This window comes from Phocoena sinus, chromosome 1, assembly GCF_008692025.1.
Source record: "Phocoena sinus isolate mPhoSin1 chromosome 1, mPhoSin1.pri, whole genome shotgun sequence".
NCBI classification, from domain to species: domain Eukaryota; kingdom Metazoa; phylum Chordata; class Mammalia; order Artiodactyla; family Phocoenidae; genus Phocoena; species Phocoena sinus.
In genome coordinates, this window is record NC_045763.1 from 48,482,397 (window position 1) to 48,500,471 (window position 18,075).

General features: G+C 45.3%; 1 protein-coding gene across 2 annotated transcripts in view; it reads right to left on the reverse strand.

The window, feature by feature from the left end:
* The window catches only part of C8B (complement C8 beta chain), a 49,923-nt gene extending 39,217 nt beyond the window's left edge, over positions 1 to 10,706 (reverse strand). For both annotated transcript variants that reach the window (XM_032643876.1, XM_032643866.1), the window contains exons 1-3: positions 10,452 to 10,706; positions 4,085 to 4,241; positions 946 to 1,087 (exon numbers count right to left, since the gene is read on the reverse strand). In XM_032643876.1, coding sequence (XP_032499767.1) covers positions 946 to 1,087; positions 4,085 to 4,241; positions 10,452 to 10,543 — 391 coding nt within the window. In that variant the 5' untranslated portion in view covers positions 10,544 to 10,706. The remainder of the gene's footprint in view (positions 1 to 945; positions 1,088 to 4,084; positions 4,242 to 10,451) is intronic.
* Between the last annotated feature and the right edge of the window lie 7,369 nt (positions 10,707 to 18,075).

Consider the following 18,075-nt stretch of genomic DNA (forward strand, 5'->3'; position numbering starts at 1 on the left):
CACATGGTTACAGAGAATGTAGAGAGTTGCAACTCCCATCTAGATAATTTGGGTCAAAATACTCTGATTTTTGCTGGAGCCTTGGAGAAACAGAGAGGCATGTGTTTGCCTGAATGAGCCAGAGGAATGAATTGAAAAGACAAGTGTTTACTTAGCTCTGCCGCTGGTGATCATTCATTTGTGTGCGCCTTCCTCCCTCCCTTCCCTCTGTCTGCCCGTTCATCTGTCTTTTCTTTTTTTCCCTTGCTTCCTTTAATCGAAAATGTTTTATGACTATCTCATGGGTTAAGGGTTATGCTGTACTTGGTGATACAGAAGTGCAGGGACCATCTCACCAGAGAGCTTTCAGAGATAAATGATGCTACCCACCCTATTTAACTGTTGCAGGTGGCTTTGCTACATTGCATTTAGCCTCAAACCTCTGAGAAAGCCAGCAGAACTCAGGGTCTGCAAAGAGCTTTCACATCCATTGTGTCACTTGATGTTTATAGCAAACTTGTAAGGTATTAACATCACTTCTGATTTTCTGTTTAGAGAACCAACAAGTGAGAAGGTTAAGTGACTTCTCTAAATTACAAAGTCAAAGTAAGATTTAACTCGGGAGTTCTTATTCTAGCACACATAATTTTGGTGTCCATGATGTCAGTGAATGTAATTTGAATCCCCCGATTCCTAACTGTACCTCCTCCACTTACCTGCTGTATGATCTTGCGTGAGTAACTTCTCCAAGTCTCAATTTCTCAATTTGTAAAATGGGGGTAATATTAACACCTACATGGTAGGGTTGTTTTTATGAAATAATACGTGTAAAAAGAGGTCAAGGAGGCCTCCTGACCTGACACGTGACCGTGATCTTGAGCACCAGGCAATGGCCAGTCCTCCCACCACCATGTGCCATTGGCTCACTTGATAGCTTTCCCCTCCCGCTCCTGCGCCCCTTTATACCTGTCTGCGCACACACAAAGCCTTCACAGCGCACTTGACTTCTGCATGGCCTGCTGGAAACACAGTCTTCAACTTCCTTGTCAGAGAAGCTGCACGGTTCCCCATGGAACTGAGAGGGCTGGAGCAAGTAGGCATGTCTGTACTGTAGCAGAGAGGAACAAGGTGAACCAAGGGCAGAGCCTTGGAGACCTGGGGAGCTAAGGGGTACACTTAAGCATCTATATTGCCATTGGCTGGTTGTCTATTTCAAATAGACTGGGAGCCCTCTGAGGGCAGGGACCTTATCTTCAGTTTCTTCATCCACAGTGATCAGTAAAGATCTGCTAAATGTGGGGAAAGCGTGGGCTTTGGAGTCAGAGGTAGTAAGTGCCTTGATGCAGCCAGTTCAGTCTTTCAGCTTGATTAATCCAATGGGTTGATTCAAGTATTCTCATTTACTAAGTAGCTTATAACACAAAAGCATGCACTTTGGAGCCACTGACTCTGATACTTTCTAGTTATGTGATATCAGGTAAGCTACTTAAGCATTGTGATCTCAATTTACTAATCTATAAAATGGGGATAATGAATTACCTCAATGTACAGTTATGGAGTTTCAATTATATGTGTGAGATATACATGAAACCTCATGTTGTCCGGTACACAGGAGGCACTCAATGGCTTGTGCTCATTTTAATTATTAATAATTTTTAGCAGTCAATATTTCTCTATCTCTAGATTGTTTATTCCAGAAATATGGATTGGATTTCCAAACTTTTGACTGAGCCACCCAATGTTGAAAAAGGTAGGTGCTACTTATGCTTGTTTGGTTTTGATCATAATCATGCCCTCTGGGCTGCCCTCGAGAAGGCTGCAGACGGTGGTGGTGGTGGTGGTGGTGGTGGTGGTGGTGGTGGTGGTGGTGGTGGTGGTGGTGATGGTCAACGCCAGGCAGTGACAACACAGTGCGACGTGTGCCATGACAGGGGCGGTACCGAGCGCTCTGTAAACGCAGAGGGGAATCCGCAGTGCAGCCTTAGAAGATACTGAAGCGACATCTAAGCTGAGCCCCAGAGGATGAGTAGACATGTCAGGCAAACATGGAGAGCTGGCTGAGGGAAGAGAAGGGCAATCTGGGTGGAGGGGACTGCTGTGTCAAAGCTGAGAGACTAGACAGTATGCACCTTGTTCCAGGAAACAAGACGAAATCCATCACAGCTGGAGTGAAGAGTGAAGGAGGGAGAGTGGCAAGAGATGGAGGGAGACGTAGCCAGGAGCAGGTGAGGCAGGGCCTCCCGGGCCTCAGTAAGGCTGGATTTAGTACTTCATTACGGGGAAATGAGAAACCACTGCAGAGGAAGGAAATGATCAGATATGGGTGGCGTCCAAATGCTAGCTGCAGTCAAGATTTTGGTACCACCAGAGGGGGCAAAGCAGGATAGCAGCCCCTTTACAGACTGACATGTTAACCAGCCACACTTAGTACGTGCACGGTATCTGGAAATCTAGAAAAGAAACATAGACAAGCATCCACCCATGGTCCTTTGCTTTCCCAGAGTCTTTCTTCCTGGAAGGCAGAGGCTGGCAGGACAGGGATAAGGTCTGCAAAGAAGATGCTAGAAGACAAGCCCCAGGCACCAGAGACAAAATGGGTTTGAGGAGTGTGGAGATGACGGAGGAAAGACATCTCCCAATTCCAGTCGAAAGGTTTTGATGAACTCCCAGCCACTGACCCGGCAGACAGCAGTGATGTCCACTGAGGGACCATGTGTAGCAAAGTCTGAGTGCAGAGCTCTGTCTGATTGAGTGAGTGGATGGATGGATGGCTCATGCTGGGTCTTCCCGGTTTATGGTGCAGATGAAGCAATTATCCAGATAATTGGATCAATGTTGATCACATCAGCAATAATGCCTACTTTGGGAACTGAACGAGCCTGCCTGGCTCTCCACGTTGATCCAATTAAGCGTGCAATTGTCCTGGGCCTACTTCCACAGCCTCTTTAGAGTCCTAGCCCATGGCTGGTTCAGTTTCCCAAGGAGCCGGGGAAATGAGAACCGTTCCCTTTTCTCTGACACATATCCTGTTCTTAGAGCTGGCTCCTGGGTCAGCCCTCCTGTGACAACGAAGATCGAAGAACAAATACTGCAGAGACTGTGTGTTTTGACTGGTAGAATGCTAGACAAGGAGGCCAGTGGCCTGAGTTCAAGGTCTGTTTTTGCTACTGGGTGAACCCAAGAAATCACTTACCTGCTCTGGGTCTCTATCTATCTGCTTAACAGAAAGTGTAACAATTATCCTCCCTTCCTTATAGAGATGTCAAGAAATATGATGAGATCAAACGACACATGTTTATGGAGCACCTCTTACATGCCAGACATCGGCCTATACACTGAAGATACAGTATCGAATACGTTTTTAAGCGCTCACCATTTAATGGAAAGACCAATAATAAAAGAAAAGTAAATGATAAGTGTTAGGATACAGGAGGAATAAGGAGCTATTGTAGTTCATAAAAGGGCATCTATCTAAGGGCAAGGGGGGCTGAGAAGTCAGGGAAAGCTTCTCAAAAGAGGCGGTCGCTAAGCAGTTTCAAATCATGAGTAGGTGATAGCTGGTGAAGGACGGGGAAAGGCCACTCCAGCCTAAGAAAGCGGCACGAATAAAGGAACAGACAGAGTGTGAAATGTGCAGGAAAATACACGTGTCCTGTGTGCTGGCATGGGCGCTGTTCTATGGAGACGCAGGCCTGGTCTAAGGCATGGGGGGGCCTTGAACACCATGAGTCTGGACTTGATCCTAAGGGCCATGCATAGACTTTGGACGTCCAAGCTGGGGACAGACTGGCCAGACTTTCATTTTCAATAGCTCCCCTGGCTGCACCTGAAAGATGGATTGAAAGAGCGAGGTTGGAGGTAGGAAGTCTAATTAAGAAGCTGCTGATGGGAGCAAGGACAGATATGCTTGGAAAAAATCTGTAAGATCAAAGAAAGGATCTGACTGCTCCTTGGAAACTCAGAGGAATAAAATCCATTAATTAAATCAGCCAACATTTACCCAGGTCCCACTATGATGCAGGCACTGTCAGTAATGCCTCAGACGATCTTGCTGAGGATTAGGGCTCCTGGAAGCTTAGGGGTCTCCCAAGGCCTGGGTACCTACCCTTTTCTTCTGACAAGGATCACACGTGGTCCAGGAGGACCAGCTGGACAGTTCGCAATCAATAGGCACTGAGGTGACATCCACACTCCGCGTCTGTCTAGTCCTGGCGAGGCTCTCGTTGACTGCATTTGACTCAAGAGAGGGTGGCCTTTCGCCCCTACAAGGTCATCATAGAGAAGAGAGTCAAGTATCCGAAGGGAATTAAATATACCTCCAACCACCTGTCCGTCCATTCAATAAGTATATATTTGCTCATTTGTGCAAGGCTATTCCTATATCAGTCAAGTAGAGGTTAATTCACTCAACAAGTGTTTATTGAACCCCCAGTTACTGCCTGACAATATGGCTAGCGAGGGTCAGAAGGGTGCTGAACTCTGATCAGAAGACAGTCCATCAGGAGCTGGATGATCTTGGTCTGGTCTTTCAACCTCTGTGAGCTTCCCTTTTCTCACCTATATGATATAATGAGAGAATCATACCTAGCTCATGAGGCTATCTGTAGGATTAAATAAGAAAGTATATGTGAATACACTTTATCAACTCTAAAGTGCTTTAGATATGCAGGGATTACAACCACAGCTAGACGTATGATCTCAAGCAATACCCTCCCCATCTTGGGGCCTCTGTTTCATCCCCTGGAAAATGAGAAGTTTGGACGAGGTGGCCTTTAAGTTGCCCTCTCACATTATGAGTCAACGAAATTTTGTCTGAGAACAAACCATGGTCAGGATACTATGCTAAAGAGGGTACAGAGAATTATAAGACACAGGTGTTTCCTTCTGGAACTCACAGTTTCGCTTAGGATAGGAAAAGAGAAACATGCCTCACGGCTTAGCTCTTCCGGACTTTATCCGGTAGGCAAGGTTTTTAAGCACGCAGACTCCACGGTCAGAGCTGAGCTTTAAAAGGACATCACTGTGGCTGCAGTATGGAGGCTGGGTGCAGGTGGGAAGAGCCCTGGGGCAGGAAAAGCAGGTAGGAGGCTCGAGCAGCGGTACCAATGAGTGATGTGAGCCTGCACCACTGCAGCACCCAGGGGAGACAGAATGGGGAAGACAGACTTACTAGAGGATTCTCAGGTGGAATGGAGTGACGGGTAATAGGACGGGGGGTGTGGGTTAGAGAGAGGAACAGTTTTAGGTTGATGCTGGTTTCTAGTTTGAGTCGGTGGGTGGGGGAGTGGGGAACTCAGGAGCAAAGGAATCCGTCGAGGATGATGGAGTTGGGACAAGTGGAGCTCCAGGTGTCTGTGGAACACCTACGTAGAGTCATTTGATAAATAGTTCCTACATAGTTTTGGAACTCAGGAGAGGGATTTGTACTAGGGATACAGATCTGATCATGAAAAGCTTTGGGAGAGGATAAGACTGTTCTTGAGAGATGCCGGCCAAGGACAAGACCGTGGGAAACATAAAGACAACCAGCAGACAAGGAGAGACTGGTGTCTGCCAGGCCAGGGCGAGGACAGTACATAGGGGTGGGTAGGGGATGGGGTGAGGCCAGTGGGGCGGGGGGATGGGAGAGGCAGATGGTGTCACATCTGCAGAGCAGTCAAGCAATACGAGATCTGAAATCTGTCTAGAAGATAAGGCAACACTTTTTGTTGAGTTCCTGGCAGTCTTGGGACATCGAGTAAAAGAGGGAATGAACAGGCATGTTATTTAATCTGCCTGGGCCTCTGGTTTCCCCATGTGTAATACGACGGGTATAGTATGGTTTCTATTTTTCTTCCATCTGAAAGAATGTATAACACTGCAAGATTCTTTGTAATTTGCGTTTCTTTTCAAGGTAAAAGGGGACAAGAGAAGAGAAAGAGAATTAAGATTTGCTGAGCGCCCAGGACGTGTCAGATCCTGCCTGAGATGTTTCATCCATGCCATCTCATCTAATCCTGACAGCAATGCTAGAAGGCAGCAACCTTCCAGAGAGATGAGGGAAATGGCCGAGAGCCATGCAGCTGGTATGTGGTCATGCTGGGGTCTGAGCCGAGGTCTGCTCAACTCTAGTCTCTGTTAGGTCCATTTCTCTATGCTGCCCGTAGGGGACCCAGGCCAGCATCCACTCTGCCAGTCCCCTCCATCTCCATGCAAGGCCTCTTGCATCCCTGTGTCCAAGATTCATTCATGAGGTAGAGCATCACATAGTTTCCACTGTCTCAAAATTTTAACCTATCACTCCAGACAAGGTCATTAATGATACATTCTCACTTGGCAAGAGTCCTAAAAAAGAGGATGATATTAACTACAGTGAAATCTATCTCCATGACCACCCCAGAGATCAGCAAAAATCAATTGCCTAGGAAAGCTGGATCTTTAATGAAAGGTCAAAGACTAGTGGGACCCACAGGTGTAGTCTTTAAAATGGTTACTTGAGGCAGAATGCTGCCCAGCAGCTCGGGGCTTCAGAATGTGCTCTTATCTACTAATCTGCCCAGGTTTGACAAAACAATATTGTCTGTGATTTGTCTTCTCCTAAGTATGTATTTGACAGCTCTGCAGGGTATCCTCTTTCTGTTGCCGCTAAGAAATAGTTACATTGTGTTTTTAGCAACTTTCCACCCAATCCAGGCCACAGTGGAGACGGAGTAGATAAATAATGTGCACGCTTGCCATTAAGAGTCACAATTATTTTCCCCTCTGAGATGTGAAAGCCTGTTAATGGGCAAGATGATCACTTACAGAAGGAACTTGGTAAAAAGTGGTAACAACCACCAGATCTCTTTTCATTATGGAGGTGGCAATACAATGACGTGATCAGCTGAACAAACAGCATGTTTGTAAATTACATTGGCTAAATGTGTGTGGTTTATTAGTACTATAAAATGCAAATCGGAAAGCAAGGCTAGCATTAAATTGCATCTTTAATTCCTGGGACTAGCATGGACCCAACAGAGGACAGGGGCAGTCAGGACCTCTGTGTATGGTTATTATAACACGTGCCTTCACGCTGTGAATTTACAGAGATGAACCAGATGGACGTTCTGACCAACTGCCTTGACTTCTGTCATTCAAAATCCTCTGTGTATTTTTAATGTTGAAAAATCAAACATGCCCAGAGAAGTACAGAAAACAAAATAATAAATACTCAGGTATTCACAAAACAGGATTGGCAATTGTTAACATTTTGGTACACTTCCTTCAAGTCTTTTTTTTTTTTTACATAAAAAATAACCTTATAAATTTGATGTCTGTGGTTTACACCAGCCCCAGTTCACTTTCCTCTCTTCTTCAGAGGATACTACTGTCATGAATTTGCTGTACATCCTTCCAGTTTTTTAAATGTTTACATACATACATATAGACACAACACATAGCGTTGCTTTTGTGAGCTGCACTCATACTGGACATAGTATTCTAGAACTTGCTTTTGTCAATCAACATTGTATTTCTGGCCTATCCATGTTGATTCATAAAGAGGTCTTGTTCCTTTCTTTTATCTACATGTTCCATCATAAGACATACACTGCATTCAACTTATTCTTTTTCTTTTTGAAGGATGTTTATATATTTTTTTCATGTTTTGCAATTGCAAACAATGCTACAGCAAACACCCTTCTACAAGTCCTTGGAACGTATCCTCTACGTAAGGACTGGCAAGGAGGTACCTGCCATTCCTCGAGGTGCATGGAATGCAGCTGCTAGCAGGAGGACATTTTTCACTTGGTTCCTGTCTCCTACTCTCCTTCTAACAGGAGTCTCTGATCAAAATAAAGATGGACCCATCGCGTACGGCAGGATTAGGTCAGCAGTAAATTGCGAGCCATAAGCTTACATAGATGGGGTGCATCAATATATTTTGGCTCTCTGTAGAAATGCCCTGACACAACAACTTTCTTGTCACACACAATTTGTTAGGCAGCTGCATCCTTTGCAAATAGCATCCTTCCTCTTTGCTGGAAGGGGCAGCTTCTGGGTGGTGGATTTTCAATTTCTCTTCTCTGTGTCATTTGCTATTGTAGAAATGAAATTTAAAGCAAACTCTCAAGGCAACAAATGTGTGGTCCAGAGATAGAGAAATGGTCTGGGAGTCCAGAAAGTCAGATCCACAATGCAGGTGGAGAAGAGATAATGCATTAGCAAGAGGCAGAAAGATACAGGGGCTCTGGAACCAGAAAAAAAAACAGATATGAATCCATATTCTGTTATATTGATATACTAAGTGAGGAACCTAGAGATAGTTATCTCTCCAAATCTCAGTTTCCCTCTCTGTAAACTATAAACAATAGCACTTATCTCTAATAGCTTTGAGAATTAGACTTAATATACCTAAGTGCCTGGTACAGAGTGGCGATAAGCAAACATAAGTCTTAAGATGACATAATGAGTATTTCATTTGACTTGATTACAAGAGTAACTAAAAACAGAAACCTTTCTTAGCTAGTACAAAGGAGGTCTCAGCATTTCCTGTTGCAGAACTGAAGGCTATTCCTCCACTTCGTGTATGGAATTCAAACACATGCCACGTTCAAGACTGCTCCATGGAATCGCGGGTAGAGGCCAGAGCACTAAACCTGGATTCAGGTAAGTGTTTGAGACTCATGAGATGTGAATGAATCTCTTCTCTTCTCTGAGGACCCGTTTGCTCTTCTACATAGTGAGTAAGGATAACACCCCATCTCATGACATCGCTGGACGATTAAGCAAGGTTTCTCAACCCACTCACATCTCCACTTCCTACCTCTGGGTGAACTTCCTATATATAAATCTGACTGTGTCGATCGATCCTTTGCTTAAAACCCTTCCATGGCTCCCCATTGCCTAGAGGATAAGGTTCAAGCTCCTCGGCTGGTGTACAGGCACCAACCCCTGCCCCAGCTCCACCCACGATCTGACTCCTGCTGACTCTTCCTTGGTCCCATCTCTGGCAGCTCCCCACTTTGACCTGTGCTCAAGGCTTACTGAAGTAGATGTGTGGCTTCAGGAACAAGCCAGGCTCTCTCATCTCCCTGCCCTTGTCTATGCTGCTTCCTCTGCCTGGAACACCCTTCACCTCCGTGGCCATCTGGCAAATACCTATTCCTATGTAAAGATTCAGCTCAAGCACCACTCTCTTCCAGAAGCCTTGCCAGACTCCATCTCCGGTAAAGCCAATCACTCCTCTCTCGTTTCCCACCTGCCCCTGTGCTATTTATTGCAACAGCACACATAGTATGTGCTCACATGTTGGTTTCCTCCATGAGAACATGAGCCCTTTGTGTCCTATTCACTTCTGTAGCCTCAGAGCCTGACAAGGGGCCTCACATAGGAGTCCATATGTAGGGTTGCTATGATCCCTTTAAACCCTCCATTCCAGACACATTTCCTTGGATCCTGATGGACACATAGTACACACAAGGAAAGCCTTGGCTTCTTTGTTCTTCTCGGGGCCAAGTTGAGATTCTTGATAATCATAATACCTATTATTCATTGAGTGCCCAATGGGTAGCAAACACTCATCACCCTAGTCTCAGGGTGGTGCCCAATGGGGGCTGAGCGCTCAGCAGAGCTGACACCAGGGGGTGCGTACGGGTACCAGGTGCTCCCCCCGTGGGAGACTGTGCGCACACAGCTTTTATGGAACGAGTAAGAGGAATGGCATTAACAGTCCTTCTTCCCACGGGATGGCTCACAAGGAGCCTAGGACGGCTGACAGCTTAGCCTCTGATGGTAGCGGCTTCTCCTGTACCAGAAGGATCCCCCAATTGCCATGTCACTGGTGCTTCTTTCAGTGGAGCCCACGTTTGAACTTTCACTCAGATTAAGTTTGAGCTTTCAACTCAGATATTTGTTTTTAGCCTGTTTTGCAGCCTATTAACAAATACCAAAGAAAGTATGAAATAAATTAGCTAGCATTTAACTGCTGCGAACATCTGGAATGTGTGCGTGTATGTGTGAGAAAGAGAGAGGGAGAGCGAGACCAAGCGAGAGAGAGAGAGAGAGAGAGAGAGAGAGAGAGAGATTGAGAGAGAGAGAGAGAGAGAGAGAGATGGAGCAGGAGTCTGAGAACAAAGAGTTTAGGTTGATGAGCAGGTAGGGTAGGTCACTCTCATATTAAAATCATTGTTATGAATTGGCTTTTTTCCCCATACATAACCCTTTTGCATAAAGAATCAAGCCAAGGTTTTGTTCAGAATACAGAACAAGTATTCTCAGCGTGACAAAATACATTTAAACATGTCAGTTTCCTACAAGAACTTTTGTTGAAGTGGGTCGCTGGGTTCCACAACAATTTAAAGAGTTGTTGATATTATTTTATCAGACGCATGCAAATTGCTTCAGGAGATGCTCCTTATTTAATAGGCATGTGACAAGGAGAGGGTCACTATGATTTTGCTTTATGTTCCCCGTCATATTTAGTGATCAGGGAGTCATTCGGAACCGTCACTTACCTGGAACCCGGCAAACTGAGACATGCCAGGGCAGCACAGAGGAGAAACAGCTCTGCCGGTGCCCTCCAAGCCCACACCCTGGATGTCTTCATTTTCTCTATGCGACAGGAGATCTGACTGAGGCTCCTGGATCCATGAAGAGCCTGCCCAGGGAGTGCTACTGTCAGCTTCTGTCCCCAGAGAGCAAACAGTCGGGCAAAGTAAACAGAACGCCACCAGTAACCAGAAATGCCTTAGACTTTGCACGGACAGAAGACTTATCTGTGACTCCAGAAACCAATGAGAATGACGGGAAAATGTGCTGCAGCTTGATTTTTATTCATGTATAACAGACTCTGGGGTAAGCAGCTGAGAGGACAGATGGTTAGTGAGGCAAAAAGGACTGGGCTCTAGGTCCGGACTACCTGGGTTCAAATCCTTTCTCTGCTACAGCTTTGAGACCTTGGGCAAGTCACTTTACTTCTATGCCTCAGTTTCCTCACTTGGAAAGTGGTGAGGATCAAATAAGTGCCTACATATAAAGCGCTTAGAACAGGCCTGTGCTGGGCACTCAGACATGTGAGCTATTGTTACTAAGTAAATACGGGGTCTGGAGTCAGACAGGCCAGGCTTTGAATTCCAGTTTGCCTCTTTCTAGCTACGTGATTTTGAGCAAGTCAGTAAGAGGCTGTAGAGCTTTAGAGCCCATCTACCTGAGTTCAAATTCTCTCTGTATCTTTCACCAGCTGTGGACCCAGGGCAAATTATTAACCTCTCTGGGCCCAAATTTCTTCATCTACAAAACGGGGATAAAATAGTACCCACCTCACAGGATTGTGGTGACTATTAGATAAATTGAAAGATTTAAAGCACTTTGAACAGTGCCGGCACATACTATGTTCTCTCTCTATAAGTGAGATGATATATATATTTTTTTGAGCTGACATTTTTATTGACTCTCTTTGATTCTGTTTCCTCATATGCATATAAACTGGGAGGGCTCTGCCTACCTATCACTTAGGGTCAGGAGGGTTCAGATGAGATGCTAAGTGTGAAAATGTTTCACAAATAGGCATTATAAAAATAACAGTATGAGGCTAGTTAACCAAATACGCGTTGTTCTTATTGTATAACTTTTGTAGGACTTTATTATTAGGGAGAAATAGATGGCTGCCCTGACCTTGTTGGGAAGTGAAGTACAGTAGATGATTGGTATCAGATTTAACATTTGTCTCCAGTATTTGCTGATAACCCTGACAGCCATGGTGATAGTAGCACATGGAAAAAACTCAAACACCTTCACCCTTCACCCATCACTTCTCCCACGTTCAAAGTCACTGGACTTTCCTTAGGGGTGAGCACGGCAGAGGCAGGTACCACTCGTGTAGGGTGGGTCAGACTTGTTTTATTTGAGCCTGGAAAAGTGCTTTCCCTTCATCTTTTCATCATTCTGAATAGCACGCTGATTGCCTTGTCGTTTCGATGTGGCCTCACCATTAAACTGGATGAAAGAAAAATGTGACCCTAAGGGTCTCTTGAAATGGCATAATTCAAGCAAATGTTCACTTCGATAACTCTAAAAATGATTCCTAGAAATGACTCCCAGGTTGCCTGTGACCGGATGTGGGGTGGGTGTCTTCACATTTTCAGTTCCACTGCCGACATAGTGTCAGCCCCGAATCCCAACCTGGAGATGGTACCAACCCTGCCTCTGGTGGGGAGCACGGAAGTGCAGTGTAAGAGAGGCCTGGTGCAAACTCGAAGGCCATGTACAAATGGCCTGGGCTCTCAGATGTACCCCCATCACGGACTCCTTAGAAGCAACAAGTTAAAGTACAGACTGCACTGACCCGGCATTTACAAAACTCACCTGCAGCCCATGAAGAGATGGAGGAACGTGGTCGATGACCGTCTTGTCTCTGTTGATCTGGCAGGTGTAGGTGAGCGGCCTCGGAGGGGAGAGGCAGCGGGCAACTTGAGGGTGGGCTGGTAGAAGGAACACAGCCTGGATTTGATTTCCTTGAACAAGCCACCTAATTTCTCTGAGATTGTTTTTTTCATCTGGAAAATGGGGATCATAATTCATTATTACCTACTTCATAAGGTTATTTTAAGGCTTGACTATATAAAACATTAAGCCCTTCACTTACTTTCTGATGCAGGTTGGAAGTGCCAGCCTGCTCCCATCCTGACCTGTCTGCTGAGGTAGCTGGGCTGTGGCTGGGAGTGCAAATAAGGAAGAGTAGCAAGGGGATGAATGGAAAGCCACAAAAGGCGGAAGACCCTTCGCATCAACTGTGCCCAGAACACAGAACACAAGTTCTGCTCTCAGGCCATCCTGTGTGCATTCCAGTTATTATTATCCCAAGCACAAGGCATTTTCTCATCGCTGTCCCAAAGGATGCAGTGACCTGAACTTTGACACAATGGATTGTGGTGGTTAATCATTTGTAAAGAAGCAGAAAGTTGCACTTCAAGAAAGATCCACGTCCTTTCTCGTGTCTGCCTGCATTTAAGAGAAGCCACATCCTTACAAGATAGGGTTCTTTTTTCACCTCCTAAACCTAAGGGACTCATGGAGGAAGCCACAGATTTTAGAGAGGGCAGTTACACGAATGAATCGTGTGCTCACTCATCTCCAGATTTTTTGTGCATGCTGTTCTCTCTGCCCAGAACATGTGCCACGTGGCTAAATAGGACTCATTCTTTATGTTCCATATTAATGTCACTTTCTCAAGAAAGCCTTCCCAATGGACTCTCCTGGGTTTGACTCCAGGCTCCAATGGGTTTCCTGGAATTCCAACCTCATAGCGCCCCCTGGTGGCATTAGGTGCCGCTCACCTGAGGTCATGCCAGGAGGATGGCAGCCTCAGGCTGTGCTGATAATACACATATATTTCATGGACAGTTCTTAGCAATTTAACAGTTTTCCCCATATATCATCTTGTTTGATCTTGACAATAAAAACGAAGTATCGTCTTCCATGCCTCCGAGATGAGGTTCCACAATTGGTTCTACAGTTGCTAAGTAGTCAATCTATGACTAGAGTCAAGTTTTTTCTGACTCCTAACCTCTTCTTTTTGTAATTTCAAGGCTTTACCCTCTTCTTAGGAATTTCCAGGACTGATGAAGGTCTAGCACAATTATCACACCTCACCATTCTCTGGCCACAGCTCTCTTCTCTGGCCAGGAAAGAGTTTTTGAAAACAATCACGTGCCTTCAGGCTTTTAAATTATATGTAGGAATTCACAGCTCTAGGTCTATGGATCCACTGACAGTGTTGTTCTTCCAGACTTTGAGAACTAATTTTCCAGCCTCCAGTTCCATAATCAATGCTACACGTTTTAGGGTTTTTTTTTTTTTTTTTTATAGCAGCACTCTGGTACCTATTTTTGTAGTAGTTAGTTTTTGCTGCATAACAAATAATCCCCAAATTCAGTAGCTTAAAATAATAGTCATTTACTAGCTCAAAACTTCTTTGGGTCATCAAGTAAGTCTGGGCTAAGCTGGGCAGTTCTGCTGGTCTTGCCTGGGTTCACTCATGCAACCTCAGCCAGCTAAGATGTTCAGCAGGGGGCTGGCTGATACAGGATGGCCTTACTCACCTGCTTGAGGATTTATTCTGTTGGTCTGTAGGTGCTGGCTATCGGCCGACGTGATGGGGTAACTAAGCCGCATGTCTCCAAAAAGACTAAGGTTTTTTCATGGTGATCTCATGGTTCCAAAGACCAGCAAGAAAGCATAGACTCCAATGCACAAGTGCTTTTAAAGCCTCTGACTGCAGTATGTTTCTTAATGTCCCATTGGCCAGAGAAATGGCCAAGCCCACATTCAAGAGACAGAGACAGATAATACCTGTTGATAGGAGGAAAAGCAGAGTCACTTTGTAAAGGGGTGTGCATACAACATGGGAAGGAATTTGTGGACGTTCTGCAATTTACCCCAGACATGTGCCACTTTCATGCTGAAGCAGTTAAAAGCCTGTGTACCTTTTCTGTTTCTCTCTTCTTCTGTCCTGATGATTTGAAAGCATGTGTTGAGATAACAGTGTCTTACGATGGAGGGAGCCTACAGCCCTGACACACTAGTTGAGGAGAGTCCCTGCTGACCCATAAAGAACTTCCTATGAGTGAGAATTAAACTTTGATTGTGCTATTTCACTGAGATTTTGTGGTCTATATGTTACTGCAGTAACAGCTACCTTATCCTGGCTAATACACTCTTCTTTTACATACAAAATTTGGTGTGTATGTGCATTTTTCTGGAGAAAAAGTCCATAGCCTTCCTCAGATTCTCAAAAGGATCTGAGATTCAAAAGAAGTAAAAACAAAATGAAATAAGAAGGAAGAATTCCTTTAAGAGATAGAACTTTTTCAGCTCACAAAGTTATCTGTGGTCTCTTTGAAGGCAGTGTGGAGTACTCTGAAGTGTTTGGGACATCAGACAGACCTAGACTGGCATTTCATTTCTCTCATTTATGAGTTTATATCCTGGACAAATCCCTTAAGTCCTCTGAGCACTGGTTTCCCTAGTTTCAAATGTAGGCTTGTGAATTAATGCTTCAATAATCATTTATTGCGAGCTACTAGATGCCAGGTCCAATGCTAGGTGCCTGGATATAAAGATGAATACGTAATAGACCTTCCTGTAAGAGCTGAAACCCTGGTGAGAGGGACAGACATAGTAATACATCAGGGCGGTACCGTGTGACGAGTGCAGTGCTGGAGACATGCATTAGTATGGTTTGGTCACTGAGAAACATTTCTCAAAAGTGATGCTTGAGCTGGCCCCTAAGTGTTGAGGAGGAGGTAGCAAACCAAGCACCAAAGGGAGGGCGCGTGGCAGTACAGGAAGAGGCCAGAAAAATCAAGATGCAAAGGTAAGAAATCGCACAGGGTTTGTGCGGAACCAAAGCCACTCAGTGTTGCTGGAGTCTGGAGCTCAGCTTGAGCAGTGGAAAGAAATGAAACCAGAGAGGTAGGCAGGAGGGGCCTGATGGGCAGGGTTAATGATATGGATTTTATCCTAAGTGCAATGGGGAGCTCTTGATGGGTATCAGGAGGGAAGGAAGGTGGCAGCTTTCTTTGTGAGAGAGATTACTCGGCTGCAGTGTAGAGAATGGATTAGAGGGAGGCAAATTGGAGCAGAGAGACGGTGAGGAGGCTGTTATAATAGTCTGCCGAGAGATGATGAGGGCCTGAATTAGGGCAGTGGTGGCACAGAAGAAGGCGGCATAAACGTAATATCTGTCTCCTGTCGTTGATAGAAGCCCTTTGTGAAGGGCTCTGTAAACAATGCAGCTGTGCACAGAGGTGGGGTCATTATGACGGAGATTATGGTTCTCTGTTAAGGAAGGTATATTAAGTCCCCAGGGCTGAGCTTGGCAGCTGTTCCGAGCAGCCCCCCTCCATACAGCTCACGTTTCCTTCTTGGTTACCTGGTCCTGTGGATTGATGTGCCCAGGCTTGTCTCTCTTCAGTTGAGTTCCTGCTGTTCTAGGCTCACCTTCCCTGGATCCCGGAGGGAACGCGTTATGCCCCTCTTATTGTTTGAGTCCTAATCAGTGTCTGTGAGCCCCTCGTCTCCAAGGTTTCTGCTGTTGATTTGTCCTTGAGTCCTGGAGAACCTGATTTAAAAGAGCCCTGAGCAGACCACTGTGATAACTGCATCACCAGAAGTGGTGATGCACATTGGAACTCCTTATCCACGGCAGGGGTGTTATCACCAGGGTGGTGCAAAATGGGGCCAGAAAGAAGTGTGCATGGACCGAGTGGGCAGCGAGATCTTTGGAGGACTAGTTGGCAAAACAATAACCCACAGGAGAAAAGGAAATGGATCTATTATGAACTAGAAAAATGAGAAGGGGGAAAAAAAAAAGAGAGCCAGGAAAATGAATGAAGAGTCCCATCTTTTCACGGAGAAGAGAATAGCTGTTCACGGAACCCCATCGTCTTCCTCTGAGGCAGTCAGTTACACTACATTTCCCAGCGCACCCACGATTCGACTCGGTCCTATGACTAAAGTCACGTGGAATACAGGGAGAAGCGATGCGTGCCATTTTACCCTCCCTTGTGCCACTCCACACTCTTTTCCCTCATCAGCCTGCCAAATGTGGATACCCGGGGTGACCTCGGAAGCCAGTGTTGGAGAGGGCGGAAACTCTGGCAGCCTCGATTCCTGCATGACAGAGTGGAGCAGAATCCTCCCCACTCCCTGTTGACTAGTCTATGCCTGAGTAAGAAAGAAACGTCTGTTGTGTTGAGCTCGTGAGATTATATACAAAGGAATGCTACTCAGCCATGAAAAAAGAAATGACATTTTGCCATTCACAGCAACAAGGACAGACTTGGAGGGCATTATGCTCAGTGAAAGAAATCAGACAGAGAAAGATAAATAGTGTATGCTATCCCTTATATGTGGAATCTAAAATGTACAACAAACTAGTGACTATAACAGAAAAGAAGCAGACTCACAGATATAGAGAACAAACTAGTGGTTACCAGTGGGGAGAGGGAGGGGGGAGGGGCAATACAGGGGTCAGGGAGTGGGAGCTGTAAGACAGGCTCAAGGATGTATTGTACAACATGGGGAATAGAGCCTATATTTTGTTATAACTGTAAACGGAAAGTAACCTTTAAAAATTGTATTAAAATTTTAAATTAAAAACAATTTTAGTTAAAAAATTAAAAATAAAAAATGCAAATTTTAAAAAAAGAAATAAATTTCTATTGTGTTGAGCTGCTGAGATTTCAGGGGTTTTCTGTTGTGGCTACCATTACCTAAACTAATACACTCTCCTTCCTACGATTCCCATTCCCCACTTCATGGAATTGGCAAGCATCCCTTGGAAAGGAGTCATGGGTTCACAGCAGTGATCCCAGTAGCCAATGTCTATGACGCAGCTCTGGTGGTGGCAGAAAAGCAGCATCTGCTTAGCAGAGGAGGCTTCCTATCTATGCCATGGTTTGGTTTGTCTTTTGTGTTGAATTCTGTGTCCTCGACTATGTATATCTCTGTATATAAGTTTGGATGTGTGTTTCTCTATGGAATACATAGGTGCCCTGTTTCTTCTATTGTAGATGGTCCATAAAGGGTAGATACCTATTTCTCTCTGGTTGTAAGTAGAGAGGAATAGCTATAGGACACTGGGCATAAGCCAGACAGTTCAGGAAAACAGAGTAGGTACGCCAAGAATAGGGGATCAACCCCGATGGGGGTGGTCACCACTGTAAAGACCAGGTAGATGGGAGAGGCCAGCAGTGGGCCCCAAGGTGAGGGCTGGCCAGAGTGCTGAGGGAAGAGGCAGCTGTGCAGGCTCTGCCTCCATCATCTGGGATGTACTTGCCAAATGCAATTGGGAAGATTGGGAAAGCCCTCTAGGTACAAATGGATTTGATGCTAGTGATTCGGGGCTGGAGAGGGCACACTGCTTGGCTCCTGGTCATTGGCAAGAGTGCTGATCAGAGAGGACTCTACAGTATATGTGAGGAGAAGAGGTAAAGAAGAAACACTAGAACACAGGTGGGCCATGACAGTGGTGAAAATCATACTTTTAACGTAGTCCCTAAACTGGAGAAAACTTTTAGACATAGATCGTGAAGCAGCAGTGTGTCCGGGATTCACACGTGGGCAAGGTGGATGATT